This window comes from Marmota flaviventris, chromosome 2 (assembly GCF_047511675.1).
Source record: "Marmota flaviventris isolate mMarFla1 chromosome 2, mMarFla1.hap1, whole genome shotgun sequence".
Taxonomy (NCBI): domain Eukaryota; kingdom Metazoa; phylum Chordata; class Mammalia; order Rodentia; family Sciuridae; genus Marmota; species Marmota flaviventris.
The window spans coordinates 199,688,442-199,716,172 of NC_092499.1; the positions used below are offsets into that span (position 1 = coordinate 199,688,442).

At 44.5% G+C, this 27,731-nt stretch overlaps 1 protein-coding gene across 1 annotated transcript; it reads left to right on the top strand.

Moving 5' to 3' along the window:
* Positions 1-24,674: 24,674 nt before the first annotated feature.
* On the top strand, positions 24,675-27,084 carry LOC114107058 (antileukoproteinase-like). Its single transcript, XM_027954365.3, has 4 exons — positions 24,675-24,947; positions 25,586-25,747; positions 26,148-26,297; positions 26,881-27,084. Exons 1-4 carry the CDS (start codon positions 24,863-24,865, stop codon positions 26,883-26,885), a joined length of 402 nt encoding a protein of 133 aa, XP_027810166.2. The 5' UTR covers positions 24,675-24,862; the 3' UTR covers positions 26,886-27,084.
* The last annotated feature ends 647 nt before the right edge of the window (positions 27,085-27,731 follow it).

Here is a 27,731-nt window from a genome sequence, read left to right on the forward strand (position 1 = left end):
GTGCCCAGGGTGACAACCTGGCAGGTGACTTGGGCAGGCTCTCCTCTCAGGGTCTGGGTTTTCCTCCTCTGAGAGATGGTTGGTTTGACCTGGAGGATCTTCAAGGCCCCATCTAGTGTACTAAAGTTTTAAAACCAATTACAACCTGCTCAGCAAGGCTCTGAGCTACTCATATAAAACCTGGTTCTAGTCTGGAGGGTGTTTGGGGACTGGAGGGAGGTGACCACTAAACCATGGGTGGCCCAGGGAGGGTGGACACAGAAATAGGAGACAAGGAAAAAAAAACAAAACTAACTTCCATTCTAGGTAAGCCTGCAAACTAAAATGGGAAAGCATACACATAGAAATAATACAGAACAAGGAAGGCAGGCTATTTTAGCCATTTGACAAAAACAAGGGAGTCTCTCTTTTCTCAAGCTAGAGCTAATTCTGGTTAATTTAATACAAGCCAGGAAGCTGAAGTTTTAGGAAATCAAGATACCTAAAGTTTAATCACAAAGTTTTCTGCTGCCCTGAAGTCTGTTCCCCAAACATTATTCAATCAACACCATATTGGTTCCAATCCTCTGTTTGATTTCTCTTTATTTTCCAAAAATCCAAACACATATCCACATTTATGGGAGAGGATAGCAATGGTGGGAGGGAGCACAGAGGGTTTTTCTTATACCTTCATTTTTTAGAAGGGAACTCTTCTGTGCCCTCTCCTGATCTCCTTTGAAGTATGAATGATTCTCGGGGTGAAACCTACTTTAATGCCACTTAATCCTCTAAGCGTCCTTCTCTGTTCTGGGGTGTTTAACAAAACAGTCCCTGGAGTATGATGTCTGCCCAGAGAGAAACTTCTCATGGGTACTTTGTAATCATTTCATGTTCTATTTATTGCAATGGTTTTATGTTTCTGGGAAATGTGCTCTGATCTTGGTATAAGTTGCTTAATTATCATACTCCATTAATTTTATATTGAAGCCAATAGAGAGAAAAATAATTTTATTGTGTTAGGAGGTTGCAGACTTAGAAATGTCATTTTAAGAATTCCTTGAAGCTGGGAATGGTGGCACATGCTATCTGTAATCCTAGCTATTGGGGAAGATGTGGAAGGAAAATCGCAAGTTCAAGGTAAGTCTGGTCAACTTAGTGAGACCCTGTCTCAAAATAAAAATATAAAAAGGGCTGAGGATGTAACCCAGCAGTAGAGCACTTGCAAAAAGACCCTCTTAAAACAATAGCTAGGAGAGGAGATAGCAACGCAAACATACAGCGCTGCAGTTTCTGTGGGCTTCTGCCAGCTGTGCAATCACCGTACTCAGTGCTGAATTCTGGGTTTGAGATGGGGGAAGGAAGCGGTCCAATTCGGTTCTCCCACACCGGTCAGACCACAGAGGAAGCCAGCGGCCACCATCTTGGAGAGCTGACGTCACCATCCCTGTTTTCAACTGATCACAGCTCATTCAGCCATAGAACAGGTAATTTCAGGCTGCCATTCGCCTGCGGCTCGCAGACAAATTACTCAGGCTCAGTGCTAAATAACCCGCGGAAACTGCTTCTTGGAGCCTGCTCCTATCAGAACATACACCGAGCACAGAGCGGCCGAATTCCGGCTCCTGGAACTGCTCTGGCCCAGGGATAAAGAACCCGCGGAAACTGCTTCTAGGTCCGGGTCCTGCTGAATAATGTGGAGGTAAATACCAACCGAGCCTTCATAGGCAGTGGCAACAGGACTGAGACGGGGCTTGTGAGGGCCAGTCAGGACTCACCCGTTGCTTTGGTCACCCAGCAAAGGGAACGAAATGCTGCCATTCACATGGGATACCAACATGGCAGAGATCTGATGTCATCAGAAAGCGGCGGAGGAGAGAACTTCATCGATACCAGCGGCGACAGAAACAGTTGTTCTCCTGGTAAAGAAAGTGAATCACAAACACCCGAGTCTCTCTCACTTTGTCATCAAGCCAGAGGGGCAGAGTAGAGCCGCCACCCGTGCCCAGAACAGGCCCAGTGGCCCGCTGGCGTGGTAGTCACGTAACCCCAATTGGAGTAGGGGCAGAGCAGAGCCGCCACCCGCGCCCGCAAGGTAGGCAGACCTGCGACAGACCAGCGGATCAGACCCAGCGGCCTGCCGGCGTGGTACACACGTCACCCCAATTGGAGTAGGGGCAGAGCAGAGCCGCCACCCGTGCCCGCAAGGTAGGCAGACCTGCGACCGACCAGCGGAACAGGCCCAGTGGCCTGCCGGCACGACAGACACGTCACCCCATTTGGAGTAGGGGCAGAGCAGAGCCGCCGCCCGTGCCCGCAAGGTAGGCAGACCTGCGACCGACCGGTGGAACAGGCCCAGCGGCCAGGCCGGGGTAGTAGGCACGTCACCCCAATTGGAGTAGGAGCAGAGCAGAGCCTTTGCCCGCGCCCGGAACAGGCCCAGCGGTCCGCGGGTGTGGTAGACAAGTCACACCAATTGGAGGAGGGGCAGAGCAGAGCCGCCACCCACACCTGCAAGGTAGGCAGACCTGCAACCGACCAGCGGATCAGGCCCGGTGGCCTGCCGGCGTGGTAGACACGTCACCCCAATTGGAGTAAGGGCAGAGAAGAGCCGCCGCCCGCACCTGCAAGGTAGGCAGACCTGCGACCGACCGGCAGAACAGGCCCAGGGGTCCGCGGGCGTGGTAGACACGTCACACCAATTGGAGGAGGGGCAGAGCAGAGCCGCCGCCCGCGCCTGCAAGGTAGGCAGACCACCGCCCGACCCTGCAAGAGAGACTTTTCAACTATACAAGAGCAATATAAATATATAGGGGGAAAATTTTTCAAAAACACAACAGTTTCACCAAGCAGAAAGAAACGCAAGCAGTATGAAAAGACAAGGAAAGAAAGGACCACAAGCAATGCAGGTCAACTCAACTTTAGAAGAGGTAACAGCTGCAGCAGATGGAATGTCAGATAAAGAATTCAGGATATACATGCTTCAGATGATCTGGAGTCTCAAGGAAGACATTAGACAGCAAAATCAGACAATGAAAGATCACTTCGACAATGAATTACACAAACAAATCCAGGAAGCAAAAGATCAACTATACAGGGAGATAGAGGTTATAACAAACAAACAGAAATCCTAGAAATGCAGGAAGCAATAAACCAACTTAAAAACTCAATTGAGAATACTACCAGCAGAGTAGAACACTTAGAAGATAGAACATCAGACAATGAAGACAAAGTATTTCAACTTGAAAAGAACATAGACAGCTCAGCAAGACTGTTAAGAAACCATGAGCAGAACATCCAAGAAATATGGGATAACATAAAGAGACCAAACGTAAGAGTCATTGGGATACAGGAAGGTATAGAGGTCCAAACCAAAGGAATGAGCAATCTATTCAATGAAATAATACGAGAAAACTTCCCAGACTTGAAGAATGAGACAGAATCCCAAATCCTAGAAGCCTACAGGACGCTGAATGTGCAAAATCATAAGAGATCCACACCTAGACACATTATAATGAAGATGCCCAACATACAGAATAAGGAGAGAATTTTAAAAGCTACAAGAGAAAGGAAGCAGATTACATTTAGGGGTAAGCCAATCAGGATAACAGCTGATCTTTCAACACAGACTCTGAAAGCTAGAAGATCCTGGAATAACATATTTCAAACACTGAAAGAAAATGGGTTCCAACCAAGAATTGTGTATCCAGCAAAATTAAGCTTCAGGATGGAAGATGAAATTAAAACCTTCCACGATAAACAAAAGTTAAAAGAATTTGCAGCTAGAAAACCATCTCTTCAAAACATCCTCGGCAAAACATTACAGGAAGAGGAAATGGAAAATAACAATGAAAACCAACAGTGGGAGGTAGGACAGTAAAGGGGGGAAAATAATCAAAGAGGAAAACAAACCATGTTTAGTAACATAAATAAACAAATATGGCTGGAAGAACAACCCATATCTCAATAATAACCCTAAATGTTAATGGCTTAAACTCACCAATTAAGAGACACAGGCTAGTAGAATGGATCACAAAACAAGACCCAACAATATGCTGCCTACAGGAGACGCATTTGATAGGAAAAGACATACATAGGCTGAAGGTGAAAGGTTGGGAAAAATCATATCACTCATATGGACTTCGGAAACAAGCAGGAGTGTCCATACTCATATCAAATAAAATAGATTTCAAGCCAAAGTTAATCAAAAGGGATAAAGAGGGTCACTACATACTGCTCAAGGGAACCATACACCAACAAGACATAACAATCATAAATATATATGCCCCAAACAATGGTGCAGCTATGTTCATCAAAAAAACTCTTCTCAAGTTCAAGAGTCTAATAGACCACCATACAATAATCATGGGAGACTTCAACACACCTCTCTCACCACTGGACAGATCTTCCAAACAAAAGTTGAATAAGGAAACTATAGAACTCAATAACACAATTAATAACCTAGACTTAATTGACATATATAGAATATATCACCCAACATCAAGCAGTTACACTTTTTTCTCAGCAGCAATGGATCCTTCTCAAAAATAGATAATATATTATGTCACAGGGCAACTCTTAGACAATATAAAGGAGTAGAGATAATACCATGCATCTTATCTGATCATAATGGAATGAAACTGAAAATCAACGATAAAAGAAGGAAGGAAAAATCATGCATCACTTGGAGAATGAACAATAGGTTACTGAATGATCAATGGGTTATAGAAGACATCAAGGAGGAAATTAAAAAATTCTTAGAGATAAATGAAAACACAGACACAACATATCGGAATCTATGGGACACATTGAAAGCAGTTCTAAGAGGAAAATTCATTGCTTGGAGTTCATTCCTTAAAAAAAGAAAAAACCAACAAATAAATGATCTCATACTTCATCTCAAAATCCTAGAAAAAGAAGAGCAAAACAACAGCAAAAGAAGTAGAAGGCAAGAAATAATTAAAATCAGAGCTGAAATCGAAACAAAAGAAACAATTGAAAAAATTGACAAAACTAAAAGTTGGTTCTTTGAAAAAATAAATAAAATCGACAGACCCTTAGCCATGCTAACGAAGAGAAGAAGAGAGAGAACTCAAATTACTAGCATACGGGATGAAAAAGGCAATATCACAACAGACACTTCAGAAATACAGAAGATAATCAGAAATTATTTTGAATCCTTATACTCCAATAAATTAGAAGATAGTGAAGGCATCGATAAATTTCTTAAGTCATATGATCTGCCCAGATTGAGTCAGGAGGATATAGACAACCTAAACAGACCAATATCAATTGAGGAAATAGAAGAAACCATCAAAAGACTACCAACTAAGAAAAGCCCAGGACCGGATGGGTATACAGCAGAGTTTTACAAAACCTTTAAAGAGGAACTAATACCAATACTTTTCAAGCTACTTCAGGAAATAGAAAAAGAGGGAGAACTTCCAAATTCATTCTACGAGGCCAACATCACCCTGATTCCTAAACCAGACAAAGACACTTCAAAGAAAGAAAACTACAGACCAATATCTCTAATGAACCTAGATGCAAAAATCCTCAATAAAATTCTGGCAAATCGGATACAAAAACATATCAAAAAAATTGTGCACCATGATCAAGTAGGATTCATCCCTGGGATGCAAGGCTGGTTCAATATACGGAAATCAATAAATGTTATTCACCACATCAATAGACTTAAAAATAAGAACCATATGATCATCTTGATAGATGCGGAAAAAGCATTCGACAAAGTATAGCATCCCTTTATGTTCAAAACTCTAGAAAAACTAGGGATAACAGGAACATACCTCAATATTGTAAAAGCAATCTATGCTAAGCCTCAGGCTAGCATCATTCTGAATGGAGAAAAACTGAAGGCATTCCCTCTAAAATCTGGAACAAGACAGGGATGCCCTCTCTCACCACTTCTGTTCAACATAGTTCTCGAAACACTGGCCAGAGCAATTAGACAGACGAAAGAAATTAAAGGCATAAAAATAGGAAAAGAAGAACTTAAATTATCACTATTTGCAGTTGACATGATTCTATACCCAGCAGACCCAAAAGGGTCTACAAAGAAACTATTAGAGCTAATAAATGAATTCAGCAAAGTGGCAGGATATAAAATCAACACACATAAATCAAAGGCATTCCTGTATATCAGCGACAAATCCTCTGAAATGGAAATGAGGACAACCACTCCATTCACAATATCCTCAAAAAAAAAATAAAATACTTGGGAATCAACCTAACAAAAGAGGTGAAAGACTTATACAATAAAAACTACAGAACCCTAAAGAGAGAAATAGAAGAAGATCTTAGAAGATGGAAAAATATACCCTGTTCATGGATAGGCAGAACTAACATCATCAAAATGGTGATATTACCAAAAGTTCTCTATAGGTTTAATGCAATGCCAATCAAAATCCCAATGGCATTTCTTGTAGAAATAGAGAAAGCAATCATGAAATTCATATGGAAAAATAAAAGACCCAGAATAGCAAAAACAATGCTAAGCAGGAAGTGTGAATCAGGCGGTATAGCGATACCAGACTTCAAACTATACTACAGAGCAATAGTAACAAAAACAGCATGGTACTGGTACCAAAACGGGCAGGTGGACCAATGGTACAGAATAGAGGACACAGAAACCAATCCACAAAACTACAACTATCTTATATTTGATAAAGGGGCTAAAAGCATGCAATGGAGGAAGGATAGCATCTTCAACAAATGGTGCTGGGAAAACTGGAAATCCATATGCAACAAAATGAAACTGAATTCCTTTCTCTCGCCATGCACAAAAATTAATTCAAAATGGATCAAGGAGCTTGATATCAAATCAGAGACATGCCGTCTGATAGAAGAAAAAGTTGGCTACGATCTACATACTGTGGGGTCGGGCTCCAAATTCCTCAATAGGACGCCCATAGCACAAAAGTTAATAACTAGAATCAACAAATGGGACTTACTCAAACTAAAAAGTTTTTTTCTCAGCAAAAGAAACAATAAGAGAGGTAAATAGGGAGCCTACATCCTGGGAACAAATCTTTACTCCTCACACTTCAGATAGAGCCCTAATATCCAGAGTATACAAAGAACTCAAAAAATTAGACAATAAGATAACAAACAACCCAATCAACAAATGGGCCAAGGACCTGAACAGACACTTCTCAGAGGAGGACATACAGTCAATCAACAAGTACATGAAAAAATGCTCACCATCTCTAGCAGTCAGAGAAATGCAAATCAAAACCACCCTAAGATACCATCTCACTCCAGTAAGATTGGCAGCCATTATGAAGTCAAACAACAACAAGTGCTGGCGAGGATGTGGGGAAAAGCGTACACTTGTACATTGCTGGTGGGACTGCAAATTGGTGCAGCCAATTTGGAAAGCAGTATGCAGATTTCTTGGAAAAGCTGGGAATGGAACCACCATTTGACCCAGCTATTCCCCTTCTCGGTCTATTCCCTAAAGACCTAAAAAGAGCATGCTACAGGGACACTGCTACATCGATGTTCATAGCAGCACAATTCACAATAGCAAGACTGTGGAACCAACCTAGATGCCCTTCAATAGACAAATGGATAAAAAAAATGTGGCATTTATACACAATGGAGTATTACTCCGCATTAAAAAATGACAAAATCATAGAATTTGCAGGGAAATGGATGGCATTAGAGCAGATTATGCTAAGTGAAGCTAGCCAATCCCTAAAAAACAAATGCCAAATGTCTTCTTTGATATAAGGAGAGTAACTAAGAACAGAGTAGAGACGAAGAGCATGAGAAGAAGATTAACATTAAACAGGGGTGAGAGGTGGGAGGGAAAGGGAGAGAGAAGGGAAATTGCATGGAAATGGAAGGAGACCCTCAGGGTTATACAAAATTTCATACAAGAGGAAGTGAGGGGAAAGGGGAAAATAATACAAGGGGGAGAAATGAATTACAGTAGAGGGGGTAGAGAGAGAAGAGGGGAGGGGAGGGGAGGGGAGGGGAGGGGAGGGGAGGGGGGATAGTAGAGGATAGGAAAGGCAGCAGAATACAACAGACACTAGTATGGCAATATGTAAATCAATGGATGTGTAACTGATGTGATTCTGCAATTTGTATACGGGGTAAAAATGGGAGTTCATAACCCACTTGAATCAAAGTGTGAAATATGATATAGCAAGAACTATGTAATGTTTTGAACAACCAACAATAAAAAAATTAAAAAAAAATCTCAGTTCAGAAATAACAACTATAAGTTGTCAAAAGGTATGGATATTTTAGGCATATTATCTTCTAGTCTTTTTTTCTCATTAGATAATTTGACCAATTAATGAACACAAAATTTTAATGACAATATTACAGTGTAACTCAGGGTTCAACAAATCTGCCTTGCTACCTGTTTTTGTAAAACCCACAAGATAAAATGGTTTTTAAGTTTTTTTAATTGTTGAAAAAAATCAAAGGATTATTTAATGGTATTTGAAAATTACATGAATTCCAATCTCCGTGTTCATTAATAAAGTTTTATTGAAACACACACACACAAAAAAACAATAGCTAGGAGATGAGTTTATTCAAAACAAAATGCAAATAGGTCTGATTCCAAAAAATCACTTTATAAAAATAATTTTCAGATCCTTAAGAGGACAGAAGGAGTAACATCAATAAAAAGAGAACAAGAAGTTATAAAATAAAACCAGACATATATGAATCGATAATGGATGGATATAGAAAAAATAAAAAGATATAAATACATCCAATTGCAGTTCTAAAAACACAGAAGAAAGAATGCGGGGGTATATAAAGAAGTAATGGGGGACACTTTTCCAGAATTATGTGAGTGATCAGATCAAAAGCACAATTGAGTATGGAGCAGAATGAATACATCAGCATCTTCACCACAAGATACTTGCCACTGGTTACAAGTCCCTGGCATCGCTTGGAAGCAAACAGACGAGGCTGAATTGCCAGAGACCTTAACATTGGCCAAGAGGGAGACTGCTTTTTCCTGAAGGCCATTCTCAGGCTGTATTGCACCAACAGGAAGTGGTGGGGCAGCCCAAGGAGGGGGCCACACTCTCTCCTGCTGTGAAGAAGGCCTAAAAGTATCAGAGGCCAGTTCATCATGCTCAAATCCCCAACAACAGTGGGAAGAAAGTGCTGCGGTGACTCCTAGCTCAGCCAGGGCGAAGGGGACAAGGCATGTCTTCCCACTGTGAATGACCCAGGAGAGGCCGACCCCGCATAACCCACTAAGACCACCACCTTCGGTGCTCCTCCGGCCATTGATCAGAAGTCTCCTGCCTGTTGACCTTAGGGGGATCTGCCTGGCATATCTATCTTCAAAAGTTTCTTCCACAGTCTCAGAAATTTTGCCCAAGGTGCAAAAATTACGACTCAATGTTATTTGACATCTGATAAAATCAGGGGACCTGGATGATCTCACCCCAGGTTCCCCCCTTCCCACTAAGCTCCTGTGGATAAGGTCCCCTAGTTAACCTCCTCATCAAGGTGCCAGGCCCAGTTTCTATTTAGCCCTCAGTAGTGAGCTTCAGTAGCCTGCCAGCCTGCAGAGTGACTCCCGCAAGTCCATCATATCCTCCTGTGGGAGCCACAGGGCACCCCACCTCCTTGACTCTACAAGTCTCGCCTCCCACAGCCCCTGGTAGTTCACTCTGTTCTGGAGAACGACCCTGGTGGCCCTGGGTGCCATGTGTTGTCCTTTTCCCCCATGCTGTGAGCATATGCAACTGTGGGCCTCCAGCTGGCCTCACCTGTGCCACCATGAATGTCACATGCCATCCTGATACCCTAGAGTGGCAATTCCTCCTTCAAGGTGGGGTGAACAGGAGGCAACCACGGTAGGAGCCTGTGGGATCTCATCAAGAATTTCTTCTACCCCTGTCCTCTCTGATTGGGGTCCTGAGAGTGAGGACTTCTGGAGGTGGGGAGCAGGGGTCACATCCCAATGGGTCATGGGTTTGCGCTTCAGCTTTGCCACCAACTGGCTGATTGACCTCAGGCAAGCCTCTGTTTCCCTCCTACCTCTGTACTGGTTAGGGGTCAGTTGCAAAACCAGGAACCTCTCTAGGTAGTTTAAACAAAAGGTGGTTTATGGGGCTGGGGTTGTGGCTCAGTGGTAGAGCGCTTGCCTAGCATGTGCAAGGCCCTGGGTCTGATCCTCAGCATCATATAAAAATAAATGAATAAAATAAAGGTATTGTGTCCAACTACAACCAAAAAATAACTAGAGAAAAATGTGGTTTGTTATCAGGGTTAGGTATCCTGCAAAATCACTCAAGGGCTGCAGGAGGAGGGAACTGACTGTTGGAAATATTTCCTCCCCCTGAATCACACACTTGGCCCCAACCCGGGAGGTTACCGGCTGGAGAAGCATGTGCTTCTGCCAGGGCAGGACCGTCCCCCAGCTTTGTCTTGGCTCAGCACGTGAGAAAGTGTGTGAGTGTCAGGACCTAAATCTCCCCTGGAGCCGTCGTTTCAGGGGGTCTGGAAAATGTGGATTTTAAAGTGCTATAGAGAGGTGGCCCCAAGGGTGGTCCAAATGAACGTTGAGCAAATTCTTCTACGGATTCTGCCACAGCGTCGGCTTTTCTTTTCAACAGTGGTTTCGTATCAGCAATAATGGCAGTGCCTTCGGGTCTCATGGTAGGCACCCTATTTCAGGTCTGCACTCCTTTGCAAATTACCCCTTGTGAAGTTGTTATTTAATATTTTTTTCCTCCTCCTTTTGCCCAGTGTTATAAATTCTAAGAAAACCACCTTTGAATGACTAACACCCTGACGGCTGTAGTCAGCTATCACAGGAAAAGGAGCTAGATAAACACTTCTGCTGAGACCCTGACTCAGCAATCTTCAGAGCCCAGGACATTTGATGGTTTGTAGATAAATCAAAGTGTGGGTCACGGATTTAGTAATTATTGTTTTTTTTTTTTTTTTTAAAGAGAGAGAGAGAGAGAGAATTTTTTTTTTTTTAATATTTATCCTTCAGTTTTCGGCAGACACAACATCTTTGTATGTGGTGCTGAGGATCGAACCCGGGCCGCACGCATGCCAGGCGATCGCGCTACCGCTTGAGCCACATCCCCAGCCCCAATTCTTGTTCTTTAATTAAAGGTGGAATAACATTAACTTGTAAGGGAATAGTGTGTTTTTCTGAAGAATTGTGGAGTCTGGGGCCTAGGAGATGAATGTCCCCTGTTATCCCAAGGATATTCTGGAGAAGAGGAAAGAAAACATGGACTGTGGGATGGACTCTGCCCAGCATGTAGCCTCCCTGTCCCTTGTCCCTGCACCTCTTTTTCTCCCCAGGAAAATCTTTTCATGTGCCTGACCTCCCTAAATGGTCTTTGGGGGATAATATCTCCGCAATCTTCCACAGTGCTGGCCCTTGAATAAACTGATTTCCTTCAGTGAATAAACTGTCATCTCCCAAGTCCTGGCTTTAAGCAGTGAGCTGACAGACTTGGGTCCATTTACCAGTTTTCCCTGGGTTTGCTGGGATCTCTGGCTGGGACTGGGAAGAGACGTGGCTTTGCTGAGGCAGGGAGATAAGCCCAGACTTGTATCCTGGTCAGAATCTTTCTAGGCGTTGTCTAGATAAGTGTCTTTCAGCCTTAGCAATACCTTTTTTTTTTTTTTTTTAAGTGACAGTCTTTTGTCACAACTCCTTTACTAATGCAATGAAATATATGCCTAATATAACTCTGTTGCACAAGCAAGCTCTGGGACATGGGGAATGATGGTGTCACCAGAGAGTAGGGAAGAGAAACTCCAAACTTTCCAAATTGATTGCTGTTTCGTGTTTGGAGAACTGAGGTCTGGATAAAGGAATGTGATGTCTACAACTCTCAGGGTTGGAATCAAACATTCTATTCTCTCTTATGCACAGAAAAACAATATAAAACAAATGCAGCAAAATGTTATTATTTAGTGAATCTTGGTGATGGAACATGGCAGTTCTTTAAACTATTCTTCCAGTTTTTTTCCTGTGCACTTGAAGTTGTCTCCAAGTGGCAAGTCTAATAAATGTTAGGATACTGGATTCTTCAGTATGGTAAGACAGACAAACAAAAACTCCTCACAAATCAATAGGGGCAAGCTCAAGAAGAGAAAATCTATCAATGTGATTAAGCAAATTAAAAGTTTAAAGAAGACCCGTATGAATCTGAGTAGATTCATAAAAGTCACGCCATATTGTTTTATGTTTGTGATGGTCAATCTGGATTGTCAACTTGACTGTGCTGAGAGAGATCTAAGATTAAGGGACTTCTGGGTGTGCTGATGAGGGTGTTTCCGGAAGTGATTGGCATGTGAGACAGCAAACTGAGGCGGGGAACCACCCGCAGGGACCCACCCTGAATGTGGCAGCTCCATCCAACAGGCTGGGGGTCTGGAGAGTAGAGTGAAAACATTAGAATAGCCCAAGAATTCCGAACACAAGGGAGAGGAGGAGGTGACACAGACACAGCTCGATTCTCCTCGAGTGGGTACTTTGATTGCAGCTGCGATCACCTGAGGACCCTGGGCTCCAGCTCCTTCACTCCAAAACAGACTCCGGCCAGAGACTCTCCAGGGAGGCTCAGGCCTTTGGTTCTAGATGGGGGCTGCATCCCTGATCCCTCTCCTTCTGAAGCTCCAGCTCTTGCTGAGCAGCTAATTCCAACTTTCCTCCAACTCTCCAGCCTACAGACAGCAATGTGGGTCTATCTAGTTTCGGATCCTATAAGCCAAGCTAATAAGTCCCCTGTTGGTCCTGTCCCCTGACTAATATAATATTCATTGGTGATAAAAGCACACCCTATAGTAGGAACAAAGCTAACATTATTTACTTAATAACTGGTATTTACCAACTGCCTACAGCAAATGTATACTCGGTGACGAAACTTTGGAAAAGCATCCTTAAAGACAGGTGCAAGGATGGCATGTTCCCATTGTCACTCTCTTTTAATAGCAGATTAGTGATCTTAGTTCAATGCAATGAAATTTAGTCGAAAAATAAATATGTATAAGAATTGGAAAGGAAAAGACAGAAGCACCAATGTTTACAGATGATATGACTCTCTTCAGATGAAATGCAAAAGAAGCCCTGGGTAAACTAAAAATTAGTGGGAAAACACATTGAGTTTTCCATCGCAAATGTCAATATACAAAAGATTAGTCACATGCTTACGTATCTGACACAAAGAAGTGGAAAGAGAAAAACATCCTATTCAAAAAGTCATGACATTTGTAACTCCCTGGGAAATAAACCAAGGAAAAGTGCAAGAATTATATAACAAACATAAAATTGTATTAAATGATTAGAAGGTGGCTTAAATAGTGATACTCATCTTTAATACTTGGGAAGACTTAGTATAGCAAACAGTTTGGTTCTCCCAGTAGTTCATACCATTGGTGCAATTGTAATAAAAACTCCCAACAGAATTTTTTTTTGGAGGGGAGGCAGCACTGGTGATTGAATCCAGGCATGTGCTACCATTGAGCTACATCCCCAGAACTTTTATTTTTCACTTTGAGATAGGATCTTGCTAAATTGCTGAGGCCGACCTCAAACTTGTGATCCTTTTGCCTCAGCCTCCTGGGTTGCTGGGATTACAGATGTGAGCCACTACATCAGGCCTCCAACAGATTTTTTTAAGGACCTTGACAAATTTACCCAAATGTTTATAGTAACATGAAAGCTTTAGAATAGCCAAAACAATTCTGAATAAATAAAACAGAAAAGACATGACGAACACCAAGATATGTGAAATGTATATGTACATTTAAATCAAGAGGATAATACTGGTTTGAGAATGGATAAATTGAGTAAGAAAATGTAGTAGAAACACATCCATTCATATACAAAAATGTGATACAAAAATGTGGTTTTATAAAGCAATGGGGGAATCAATGAGACAGGAAACAATTGGCAATCCAAATTGGAGCAAAAAAAAAAAAATGAAAAAGAAACAAGGTCTCTACTTTAAATGTTTCATGAAAAATAAATTCCATGTGGGTTAATGACTTAAATGTTGTAATTGGACACAGTAACTTTATTTTATTCATTTACTGTTATGTGGTGCTGAGGAGCGAACCCAGCGCCTTGCACTTGCTAGGTGAGAGCTCCTTAGCGGCCTCCTAGTGACCTCATCCTTAGTATTCCTTCCCCCTGTCACTGGCATAGGCAGCCAACTCGGAGCCTTAGTTTTCCTATTTGTAAACCTGGAGGACTGCAGAACCTACTGAATACACTGTTACGAGGTTTAAATGTGATAAATCATGCAAAGCACTTAGCATAGTGCCTGGCACATAGCAAACAGTAATTATGAGCCAGAACTATTAGTTATCTAAAGGAAATACTGAAAATCAGACAGCCTGATTCTAAAGTCTGTGATTTTTTAAAATTAATGTTACTGAAATCAAGCAAAAGGAGTTGGGAGCCACTAATTTGGGAGATTTTTCCAGATTCTGGAGCTCAGGGTCTGCATCTTCCTGTCCTAGCTTGATGATCCATTTTCCTTTCTCCTCCTGGCCATTCCTATGGGCTCTAGTTTTGTGGACAACTGCCTGACCCCACCCCCAACACTCATTCTTCTCACACTTTAAAATGGTAAAATAGGCTTTTGGAAAATTCATAAAATAAGAGTGAGGTTTAGTGAATAATCACAAAGCAAACACATGTGCAGCGGCTGAGGAGCTACGTTTACCTTTCACTCTGTGTCATCAAACCCTAAGCCACTTCCTTATCGTGGGTTAGTACCTCCATTCTGCTGGCCTTGGAGAACACGGATGTCTTCCTTTGGGCAGATATTCAGGCCCTTGAGGGAAGAACAGAACAAACACCCTGGTCTTAAATCTGATACCACCTCGAATCGTATCTTGAATGGAGAGGCTTGGCCTCTTTCCCTGGCTCCTACTTCAGGATTAGACATTCATGCCTCTGTCCCCACATCCAGCCCTCCCCAGCCCTGAGCTCTCTAATCCTCTCTTGTTCTGATTTCTTCTCTGAGTGCAGCCACTTTTCTTGTCTCCTGAGAACTGCAGAGAAGACGCCAACCTCGAAAAACAGCAGAACTCCAGGCCAAGGGAGCTTAAGGGACATAAGTCTCTCTGGATGTGCACTGTAGCTCTTAGACAACAGGGCTGAATGGACATGCTGGTCCTCCCAGGTTTTCTCTGTATGTGTGTGTGTGTGTGTGTGTGTGTGTGTGTTTAAACACTCTCTAGCTACTTCCACACCTGCATTTAGCCACTCTCTTGGAACTCTGGTCTTGGGGTCCTTCACTCCAGGAAAAAGAAAACTATACAGGGTTGAAAATGAATAGATGACCACTGATGGCCTGTTCCTGAGTTCATTCACCAAGTCACCCATTGGCTCAGTGCTTAATTCACTCACTCATTCAATTGTTTTTAATGTGTCAGGCTGTGGGCTAAGCACTAAGGACACAGCAAAGAACCCAAGAGTCACTGTGTGTAAATCATGAAATTTACTACCTACATATATGGAGACCTACTGGTTACCATACTTATAAAAAACAAAATCGATATAAATTTGCTCCCTCAAGGAGATCGTGGTCTAATGTGCAGAGAGGCAAAGAGGTGATAAAGTGAAGCCGTCCTGTCGGTGAAGTCAAGATGGGCCTGGAGAGCAGGAGAGGCCACTGGCAGTGGAGGGGTGTCTTCAGGCTACGCTGGGGGTCTTGAGTCTCAGACACATCAGTTCCAGGTGAGACCCACCCTTCTTCTTCTATTGATTGATTGATGGGAAAATTGAGGCTGAGGGGGCTGCAGTGTCCCGACCAACACCATAAAATGATACAGGGACAAAAGCTTTAGGATCTGGAAGTATATTATCTTAATGGTCAACTGGACTTAGTAAGATCTTTTGAGCTGGCCGAAGACCAGGTATCTTTCTGTGAGCACCAGGGTGTGTAAAGAGTGCCTAGTTCAGAATAGGCATTTAATAATTTTTTTGAGTGATTAAATGGATAAGTCTTCAGACTAATGGATATAGGAGATGACAGATGTTGGATGAAGGAGATGGAGTAAGAATCTGGGATCCAGATCAAGTTAGGAGGGGTGCAGCCAAGCAGAGCAGGCTCTTGGGATTACTTGGGAGTGACCAGATTCAGAAAATTCTAACCACACATAGGGTGATAAACTCACTGTGTGATTTTAGATGGGTCCCTCCCTTTGGGGATTTGGTCTTTTCTGAAGTATATTTCAGTGCAGTCTATGATTTCAAGATGAAAATCAATTATAATTAGGCCAGAGATGGTGGATATCAGGTCCTATTCTATCTTCTGTGCACATGGATCACTAATCAGACAGGCAATGGTTTCTCATGAGTTCTTCTCAGATAGGGTGCCGGCCATTGCCAATTGCTCAGTGATGGAGAACTCGGAGTCTCTGATTGTGTGCATCAACAGAGCTGTCCTTTGGTGGCAGATACTCAGACAACTCCACACTCTGAGGTACACACAAGTACCCTGGAAGAGGACAGCCAATGAGCAGCTCATGAGTCAGCAGAAATGAGGTCAGAGTGCCTGTGGCCCTTCACTCCCAGGTGGCTGTCTGAGAATATGAGAACCAGGATCCATTCAGGGACACCACTGACTGATTTTATTCTTATTCACAGGAGGAAGAATAACACCAAACAAGACAGTTGTCATCAGGTGCTTATTGTTGATTAGAACTAAGACTTTAAATTTATTTTTTAAACAGTGAGGCTGAATTTTTAGGGCATAACAATACCTAACAATTGACCAAAGCACTGTTCTGCTTAACTTATCAGAAGAGTAAACGAAAAACATAAACATATAAAAAAGAACTAAATAGAAATCCTGGGGAAAAATGATTACTCAAGGTTTTTATATATATAGTTGTAGTTGGGCACAATACCTTTATTTTATTTTTAGGTGGTGCTGAGGATCGAACCCAGTGCCCCGAACATGCTAGGTAAGTGCTCTGCCGCTGAGCCACAACCCCAGCCCCAGATTGCTGAAGGTTTAAAAATTAGATCTAGAATAAGTCTAGAATAAAGTCTAGAATATATACAGTTGAAAGAAAAATTAGTGAATTGGAAACTAGTACTGAGGAATTCATGCAGAACACAGCACAGAGAGATGAAGAAAAGAAAAATATGAAAGAAGGCAAAGCAAAGAGAATAGATTAGAAGAGCTAACAAATAGCCCATGAAAGTTTCAGAAAGAGAATGGAGAAAACGGTGGAGAAACAAATAGTAATTAAAGAGGTAAATGGTAAATCCTGGGCATTTTCCAGAATTAAGTTAAGAATGCACTTTCAGATTAAAAGTGCACATTTACAATTGAATAGAACATATAAAAGGCAATAAGACAGGGCAACATTTCTGAATATGTCTGCTAGGTTGCACTTTTACTTGAATTAAATGAACCATGAACCAACTGAACAAGAAACTCAAGCCTCACCAATAATGGCCACTGATTGCTTGTGCCAATCCCCAGGTCCTACCACACCCTCATGAAGTGAGTTCCTGAAAAGTCACACCCCTTCCTCTCTCAACAAAAAAGCATCCTCTGCAATATTTCTCTGAGATGGAGCCAAAGAAGGCAGCTGGCAAGGGAGGGGCTCCCAGAGAGCAGAACTGGATCTTCTAGATTCCTGAACAAGGAAGTTCCTCTACCACCAGGTAGCATATATGTATGTATATATAAATGCTATATATATAAATATAGCTATATACATATATATATATTCATTCATTGACGGGATATAATATATACTATGGGCCAGTGACCACACATGTTTCCCTTTAATAAATAGGAGTTTTTATTACAGTTATTCTGTTCACACTTTACCCTTTTATATTGGGTGCATTTCAATTAAATTTAACTTAAATTGTAAAGATTATAAGGAGCATTATCTGGATCTAACTGAGAGAACTGCTTTCATCCAGATTTCAGAACTGGAGATGAATGCAGGGCCAAAGGAGGAATCTACTGTATTTCTTGGGGAAGGAGATTTGGTACATCCTGGGGATGGGATGGTTTAGAGTGTGCTCGGATGAGAGTGGATGTAGATTAACTATGCAGTTATGAGGATGAGTTATGTAGACTGAAGTAGCCACAGAGGGATAAACTGAAAAGGACATTATGGTTCTGACCACTGAGCATCTTTCACCCTTCTCCTAGCTACCTATTATGTATTAAATCCTAATTCACCCCTAGAGAACCACTTTCTTTCCCACTCTGAAAACTGCCTTGTGTTTGGGGGCCTCACTTAGCGATGGGTCTTGTGACCTTGAAATTTCATCCCAGATCCCATAATTGGCTTGAAGTTTTAATTCTACTCAATTCTAGTCAGTTGAGTTACCCAGAACTCCTTACAGAACTTGAATTTGAGGACAGGAGGAGATGCTGCAGCCATTTTCCAAACACTAAGAGAGAGCCCGAGAATGAAGCCATCACGAAGGGGAGTGGAGTGGAGAGAATCTTCTGGGAGCCATCATTTGAGACCTCGATCAAATTGCATCTGAACAGAACCTCTAGACTCAGGCTGGAGCTGCCTGGGATGGAGCACTGTCTGGATGATGCTCAGGGGGAAAGTCAGAGAACAGTCTGCGGACGCCAGAGTCCAGAGTGCTGAGTACACCCAGGAGAATCGGTGTTCAGGAAACGTCCACTTCCGTGGCCACCCAGTGGAGCCAATAACCTGGGAGACAGAGGGGTTGGAGGAGTAGCAGTTTGGCCACAAGCCTCCAGGTGAAAGATGGAGGTTTTCACCCAAATTCCATCTTGCCAGGGGTCACAGGTGCAAGAGCCTACAAGAGGTTTCTGGGGAGTCTAATTTTGGCCATAGTCAGGTGGACACTGGAGTAGTCAGTAGTTCTTGCAGTAATCAATTCTGGGGAAATGAAGTCAACCTGACCGAGCCAGACGATGACTTCATGTATTTGTGTGTGTGTGTGTGTGTGGCTTGGTGCTGGGGATTGAACCCGGGGCCTTGTGCATGCGAGGCAAGCGCTCCACCAACTGAGCTATGTCCCCAGCCCTTGCAGTAATCGGTTCTCTTGATGTGGCTTGGGTCTCTGTAGGTCACCAGGCATCCCTGGTTCCTCAGAACCTAAGGAGGATTACTGACTAGGAGGTTGGATGACTGGTTTTTCCTTCGATGCTTTTCCTTATTCCTCTTTTCAGCAGAGGCTGATCTTGTTGGTTTTTTATTTGGGGCATAAAGGAGTAAGACAAAAAGAGTGAAACCAGACTTTCTTGTGCCAGCAGTGAGTTAACCCAATCATTGGCTTTAGGACCAGGACGAAGTGACAGGTAGCTGAATTCCAAAGACTTAGGTGTAAATCTCAGGTGCCTCCGACTTGCTTACTTCTCAGGGGCTCCATTTCTTCCTCTTTAAACAGGTTCTGAATACAGTGTATTTCTACAATTATTCTCCAGGAAGGTTGGTTCTCTAAGTTAAGATCCCAGGAGAGTCCTGGACCTAGACCTCTCCGGGTCATCTGTTCCAATGCTTTGATATTACAAATGGAGAACTGAATCCCAGAGAAAAGACAGGGCTTACAGAAAATTGGGTGAGCTGGGATTCTGGCTGGAGGCCAGGAGGGATGCTGTCAAGTGTGCGTCCTCTATAGACTTCTAGGCATTGTTTGGGCCTCAGAGATGCCCTGATAGTGGTGTTCTCCACTGACCCCAGCCTGGACACACCACTATCCAGCTGCAGTGATCAGTCAGGCAAACTTGCACCAGGTCCATCCATCATCCTGCCACCTCCTGACATGCTTCAAAGACGGCTTCTCCAGGACTCATTTTTTTTTCTCATTTGTAAAATGAGACCATAGTGTGTCTGTCCAGTATTGTGTGAGAATTTAATGTGGCAAAGAACTTGACTGGGACTGGTTGAATACACATTTTCCCAATAAATGTTAACGATGGCGATTGTAGTTGTCCAAAGTAATATGGCTTTTAGTGGGTGAAGCCAGGATGACCCCCAGGCCAGCTGATTTCAGACTGTGATGTCTGAGACGCTCACACCCTACCATCCAGGCAAAGGGAGTCGGATTTGAGTGGTTGGGGAAATGTTTTCTCAGGCTGCTTCTGGCTCTGTTTAATCATTCAATTTTCTTTTCTCTTTTCTTCCACTGGTAGGCACGCTAGCAGTTGCTTAATATCCAACCCTCAGTCTTACTTTTTGTCTTACCAGATCCCCCAACTTCCCTGAGACATACCAAAACCTCTGTTTCATTAACCTTGGGGTGGTAGATGCCTTCCCCTCCGGAGATAGACTCTCATTTTTTGAAGAAATGAATGACAGAACCTACCCCCTCTTGGGCGGGTATATAAGCAGGAAGGCACCTGAGATCTGCCCTTGTTGCTTACTTCCTCCTTCTGTTTCTTGGCTGGGTGGATATTCCACCCTCATCCATATTCTGCTTTACTGGAACCATGCCCCCTCCACCCCCGTTCATATTTGAGTCTCGAAGAACGGTTTGCCTTTCCCAGTTTTATTAGGAATATCATGAGTGGCTGGGAAGAAAGGTCAAGTCTTATAAAATTCACACTTCTTGAGTGTGGGAACCCTAAGAAGGAAGTAATTAGGCTTCTAAGAGGTGGGGATATCTGGTGCCACGTCTGCCACCCACAAGTCTCCAGTGACCCAGATGATCTGAGCTGTCCTTGTCATCTCTCTCTGTCTAGCTCAGCAGTGTCGCCAGCACCTCCCCACCACTCCTGGATGCTGCTTCTCTATTCTCCCCTTCGGCCATTACTGAATATTCTGTGTGTTTTGCTCAAGGGGATTGTTGGAGCTAAGTTATAAAGGCAACTGTAAAATTCAGAAAATTGGCGGCGTCTCTGGGGATGGGGCCTGGGAAGATGAAGGGAAATTATTTCTTAGAGTCACAGTTACCTTCTTGGGACAGATGGAGGCACTGAGGCCCAGAGAAAGGCAGGGGCACGACACTCACACAGGGAAGAGCCACAAGAACCCCATCTCCTGACAGATTCTGAAAGAAGTGTTGTTCTCTTTGTTGTTTGTTTTTGTTTTGTTTTGTTCTTTTAGACTGAGAGATAGTGAATGTTAGGGGAAAGAGCATCTGCTGTCAGGATGGAGATCTGAAACACATCTCCCTGAGCAATCTGGGCTCCTGTCCTGGACCCCACACTTCTGGGGCTCATGTGCTTTGGAATATCGCCCTCAAAATTGTTTCCCCCAGTGCCTAAGGCCAGCCAGGACCACCAGGGCCATTAGGGCAGGGTCCCTCCATGCTGGGCTGAGGCCTGTCCTCTTTCCTCCCCCTTGTGGGGTTCCCCTCCACCCCTCCACCCGTGGCTGACGTCCCTGTAGTCACCCCTTCTGCAGGCTCCTGGGGGGTGCAGCTGCTCCTGTCTCCTCCCCAGGGCTTCCTAGCCAGCGGCTCCTCAACCAGTAGGTCTTCACAATTGAAATCTTTTTTTCTTTTTAATTCTTCACCTTCTGATTGAACTGTGCTCTCGGGTCACTCTTGAGCCTGGGTGGATGAGAGAAGGACTTTTCTTATGCAAATGTGACGCTCCTCTCACTTCACCCATGAGCCCCCTGCCCCGCCCACCCACTTCCTGTGCTTGCCACATAGGATTTGCAGGGCTCAGAGCAGAGAGAGCATGTGGGGCCTCTTGCTCAAATCAAAAAGCAGCAACAACAACAACAGAGGTGTTGTTAGAGGTATTAAAATTTTTTTTTAAATGTTCCCCTTCTACTGCAGTCTCCTTGGACTTATTATGGTGTTTAACAATTCTATTTAAAAGGTGGTGGAATGAGACGGACATCATTACCCTGGGTCCACGTATGACTGCACATATGGTGCGACCCTACCTCATGTACAACCAGAGGAATGTAAAGTTGTGCTGCAGTTGTGTACAATGAACCAAAACGCATTCTGCTGTCATATATACCTAATTTAAATAAATAAATAAATAAGTAAAATTTAAAAAATTCTGTGCAATGTTGCTCCCCCAGCGGCATGTGGACACTCATGGGGAGAGTGCAGACCCTCCGAGGTGCCCAGGGTCTCCGCTGCCACTTGATGTGCACGAGGAGACACCTGTTGCAGGGTTCCTCTCCCCGCCTCACATGGGTGACACGCTAGCAGACCTGAGATATTAATTGGAAGCCAGGACTCAAAGGCTGAAGGACAGTGCATCCTCCCAAGTAATGAGTGACTGGCCTTAAATAAATGGTGGTGGGCACTGTGGGGGCCAGGAGGCCATAGTAGTCAGGATTCTCCAAAAAAAAGCAGAACCAGGGTAGGAATGGAGTCAGATTTTGTCAAGCTTTTAATGGGACAGCTCAAGTTGGGTCCAGAGCCAAGGACAAAGCGTGGTTAGAGCCTGACAGCGCCCCGGGTCTCTTGTGTGCACAGGAACCTGACTGTGATAAAGCAATGTCTACTGCACCGACTGGCCCAGACATGGTGCCTTCAGACAAAGAAGAAGCGACACTCCCACTTTGCAGTGGGGTAACTGAACCTCAGAGAGGTCCAGTGATTTTCCTTCGACTCAGGTGAGCCTGACTTTGAGGTTCAGGGTTTTAGCAGCCATGTGGTGTTGACTTTGTGTGTTGTTTGTTGTAGCTGCAGGGCCTGGTACGGAACCAGGCACGTTGTAAATTGTTAAATGATTTCTGTGGGATGAATGAGTTCATAGGGTTTAGTTGAAGGCCATCGGGAGTGTGTCGTGTAGATGCAGTGAATCAATCTCAGCTTAAGAGGCTGTTAGGAGGGGGAGTGTCCACCACCAAACAGGCTTTGAGGACTAGCAACTGAGTCAGTCACCCATTTTAGAAAAGCTCAGTTTTGTGTTGTGAAATTAACTCATGATGCAACTTTAGGCTTGTACCTTTTCCTGAGGGATTCTGTCCCTTTGACTGCAAGCTGGGGATTCACAGGAAAAAACATTTCTGTAAAAGATGAGACATCGAATATTTTAGGCTATGAGTAAATATTTTAGGTCTCTGTTGCAAAGATTTCAAGTCTGCCATTGTCGTGGGAAAATAGCTATGGATATTTCATAAATTAATGGACATGTGGCTATGTTCCAATAAAATATTTAGGAAAAACAGGAAGCCCGGGCTGGGGCTGGGGCTCAGTGATAGAGCGCTTGCCTAGCATGTGTGAGGCCCTGGGTTCAATTCTCAGCACCACATATAAAAGTCCATTGACAATGAAAAAATATTAAAAACAAAACAAAACAGGAAGCCCACTGGTTTTGGTTCAGAAACTGTAATTTGCTGCTCCTTGCTCTAGATAACCTATGAAGGATCTCAATATTCTATAATTTGAAGATTATGGCCAATTGAGCCAATAACAGAAATGTCAGGGTTGGTTATCCTCATGGAAGGCATTGCTAATTGATCACAGGGCTCTTTGATGAGAAAGAGTTGGTTTTTATCCATCTACCAATTGCAGATAGAAAATTCTAGTTATAATGTTCTCTCCTCTCAATCTCTGTCTCTCATATATTATTCCTTTAATTTTGAAATTTCCTTTTTCTCTCTTGTAGAAACAAATATTTTTCTAGACATGGTGGCATATGCCTGTAATCCCAGTGGCTCGGGAGGCTGAGACAGGAGGATCATGAGTTCAAATAACGAGTTCAAAGCCATCCTCAGCAAAAGCAAGCTGCTTTTTTCTCTAAATAAAATATAAAATAGGGCTGGGGGTGTGGCTCAGTGGTTGAGGGCCCTTGAATTTAATTTCTGGTAACTGCCCCCCACCCCCCAGCAAAAAAAAAATATGAAAACCCAGACACTCTCTGAGCACTGAGGAAAATAGGAGAAACAGAATGGAAGTAGGGGAGTTGAGTGAGAGGACTTGAACTGTCCCCTGGGTGGTGGAAGTGAGTGGATTTTAGTCAGAGCCATTGGGGTTGGATTCTACAGAAAGCAATCACCATCTTGATAATTAGCGGAAGTCTATGCCGACAGGGTAGCACAGAATGGGTCAGGTATATGGCAGCTTTTTATTTATTTATTTTTGCTGTCACCTGAGATCTGTAGGACTTTGGGGCAAGAAGCATCCCTCTATCATCTCAAATTAACCCCAGCTAAATGTTGATTACAGAGACTGGCACACTGCTTTGTCCTGTTATCTTAGATTCATTTTGGTTATTTTCAGTGATGAAGGACATGACTAATTTATTCTTAGAGTTCTTCCACACTTTTCATCTTTTTGTCTCTGAAGAGAACCATCTTGTTAGAATCATCCCATCTCAACAGGTGGGAAAACTGAACTCCAAAGAAATTTGCTGGGGGCAGGGATTTCTCAGTGCTTCTTTCACGTATTCAGTGAGTGGCTTCCACGTTTCAGTCATGGAACAGACTCTGGGGATGTAACGGTACAGATAATTTGGGAAAGAAATATCTGTTGGTTGGGTGATGCGTCATCTGCATTTTTTGAGAAAGAAATCTCATTAAGCAATCAGTAGGGTGCTTTCACAATCTGAGAGAGTCCAGAAATGTCAGAACTAGGGGTGTATTGCACAAATCTCCGCTGAGCGTCCACGTCTCCTGTTTCAGCTCCAGGTCCGGGGAGCGCAGCCGACCTCTCCGCCCTCTTCCACGTGCAAGACTAATGGGCTGCTTCCTCACAATGCTCAGACAGACAGACGTCCCCAACGGCCTCCTTATCAGTCTGGTGACAACCTCTTCTCTGATGGTTACTCTCTTGGTCTCAGAGTCCCGTCTGAAACAGGAAAGGGCTGCCATCTCCCTGGTCTCATGATTTTTGGTCTCTGGCTGAGCTTCCTGCCCCAGCAACAGCAGCTGGGAGGAGCCAAAACCTTCTGTTGGGGCCACACCCACTGGCAAAGGTATAAACAGTGAGCTTTGGCGCTGGCTATCAGAGCCACCTGTCTGCACCATGAAGTCCAGCAGCCTCTTGCCACTCGTGGTGCTTCTTGCTCTGGGAACTCTGGCTCCTTTGGCTGTGGAAGGTTCTGGAAATGGTGAGTTGGAGTTACTCTGGCCCAATCTTGCCTGAAGCCTCAGAGGTGGGGGCTCCTGATGGCATGGGAATGTCCCCCTCTCTAGCCTCTGATCTCTCAACTTAGTTTCTGAAGACCTCGCTGAGGTCACACATCTGTCTGGGCTCCAAGGTCTCGTGTGACTCCCAGCGTGTGGAAATGCTGTTCACCCAGCCGTCAGTCACCCAGGTCTTCCTCCTCTGTTTCTCTCTGGCCCTCTCTCCCTGCTCTCCACCACCTTCTCCTACGCTCTCACACCATGACCGTCCAATCCCAAGAACCCAACTCCCTGGTCTCCTGACTCTCTCTGCTCCTGGTCTTCAGTCTCCGTGTTTCTGTCTCTGACTTTCATTCTCATCATCTCTCATGCTGCTTCCATCCAGCTTTGTCTCTATCTCTTGATCTCCATCATCCTTTGCCTTCTTCTTGGGTCCGTGACTTCCTCTGCTTGTGAACCTGATTTGTTCAAACCTGTCACTGTTTCTGGAGGGCATTTCCCTTGGGACTTGTGGACAGCCACTGAGGTGAGTGTCTCTCCTCCTGGGAAGTGATGCTTTGCCGGAGACTCTTGATGGCTACACAAGCACCCAGCCTCTCCTGACCTTTGACTTTCTCTTTAGAATCTCTGAAAGCCGGAGCCTGTCCTGCTAGACCACAAGTCCGGTGCTTCCGATACGAGGAACCTGAGTGCCGGAGTGACTGGCAGTGTCCGGAGAAGAAGAGATGTTGCCTTGATTATTGTGGCATCAAATGCTTAGATCCTGTTGCCATCCCCAGACCAGGTAAGCTGGTAGAGGAGGGAGCTTGGAGACCCAGTGCCTAGGGGCACGGCCTGGAGGAAGGGTTCCTGCCAGGCCTCCTTCTCTGTCAGTCACACTGCTCCACACAGGAAGTTAGCCCCTGGCAGAAGACCTGGCCTGTCAGGAGGTCCGTCTCCCAGGCCACCATGAGGGCGTTCAGATAGCTACCCCCGGAAGCTGCCCATCCCATCAACACTGGACAGCTGGTCACCTGCACCAACTGGGGGGCAGGAGGGGAGGGGAGCCAGCTGCTACTCCAGGGGATGCCTTAGTGGGAGGGAGGTACGATGGGGCTCGGGGGAGATGATCCTCCCTGCTCAGGCTGGAGTAGAAGGACAGGGTGTCCAAGGTACAGACTGACATGTGGCTCTGCCCTCACCAGTGAAGAGGAAGCCTGGGAAGTGCCCAGTGGTCAAGGGTCAGTGTATGATGCTTAACCCCCCCAACCACTGTGAGACGGACAGCCAGTGTGACGGGGACTTCAAGTGCTGCCTCGGCATGTGCGGGAAGCTCTGCATTCCCCCCGTGAGAGGTAAGGAGGGCGCTGGGGCTGGTCGTCTCCCTCCCTGCAGCCTCCCCAGCTTCCACCCTCTGGGGGTTCAGCCATGTGCCCTTGAGGGATGAGGGAGTCCCTCACTCCTAGCACAGCCTCTGTCGGACTCCCTCATCCCTCAAGGGCACTGTTCCCTGGGTCCCGGGGCAAGGATTTCCAAGGACCACCTGTGGATTTGATTCCATTCCAGCCTTGGGTGAGAGCTCTGGGCAAATCACTTTCTGAGCTTCAGTCTCCTTGTTTGAAAAAGTGAGCATTATGGAGATGGCAGTGTTTGGTAAAGCACCCTAGGCACTAAGTATTCATCATTCAGGTTGTTTACATCACCACGTCCAGGGTCCAGGCCCGAAGGATCCGTGGGATTTGAGGATGATCTAGTTCCAACTCTGAGTTTGAGTTTTTCAGTGAAATGAATCCTGAGTTCAGTCTCCTGACACCAAAACTCTTTCAACTCTACTGCCTTGCTGTTTTCTTTTTTTCTAGGGGCCTCGTTACAGGAAATAATGTGGCAATGATTTGGCTTGTTCCTACGCTGAAGGTCTTATCTGCTTTTCTCTTACAGCTTGATTCCTGCCCGTTGGAGGTGGCTCTGGGTTCCTGGTCTGTGTGGTGTGGGAACTCCCTTTCTGCTGCCAGGTGGGATTCTGTGGTGAGGACTTGGCTCCTCCACCCATACCTCCTTTTGGCAAGCACTTGGTACCCAGGAGGCTTTCAGGAGATATGTTAACGAGTGAATAAGTAAATAAACTTATTTCTCTGTGTACAACTTGCTTCTGTGATTCACTGGGGTTGGGTGGGAGTGAGGGACCCTTCTGGTTTGCTGCTGGAGATGTGGAGAGGAAGGAGGAGGCTCGAGGTTCCGGGAGCCTATCATGAGGCTGCGAGTTTCTAGCATGGATCTCCCGGCGCTGGCTCTGTGGTGTCTGGAGAAATGACTTTAGCTCCTAAATGTCATTTTTTCAAACAAAGTGCCAACAAAAAAATCACTTTATCAGTTGAGAGCATTGAAAGGTACATCCTGGGAACCCTCTGCACATCATGGCCTCACGTTGCCTGCTGGAATGAGTTTGAATCTCTCACTTCTCTTTCCCAAGACATCATTTCTTCTGTGTTCACATAAAAATACTGCCATGATGCCTGGCAAGGTGGCGCACACCTGTAATCCCAGCGGCTTGGGGGGCTGAGGCAGGAGGATCGCGAGTCCAAAGCCAGCCTCAGCAACAGTGAGGTGTTAAGCAACTCAGTGAGACCCTGTCTCTAAATAAGATACAAAATAGGGCTGGGGAGGTGGCTCAGTGGCAGAGTGCCCCTGAGTTTCATCTCTGGTACTCCTTCCCACCCCCAAAAAAGAATATTGCCATGGTGATGAGTGACTGGTGGTCAGTACCATCTGAATGGGAATGAGCAGACCAG

What these genes read in the sequence shown, in the direction of transcription:
- LOC114107058 (XM_027954365.3), top strand. Translation starts at nt 24,863, where the DNA reads ATGAAGTCCAGCAGCCTCTTGCCACTCGTGGTGCTTCTTGCTCTGGGA. An exon ending in TGTGGAAGGTTCTGGAAATG is followed by an intron (nt 24,948 to 25,585) that starts GTGAGTTGGAGT and finishes CTTTCTCTTTAG; the next exon opens with AATCTCTGAAAGCCGGAGCC. An exon ending in TGTTGCCATCCCCAGACCAG is followed by an intron (nt 25,748 to 26,147) that starts GTAAGCTGGTAG and finishes TGCCCTCACCAG; the next exon opens with TGAAGAGGAAGCCTGGGAAG.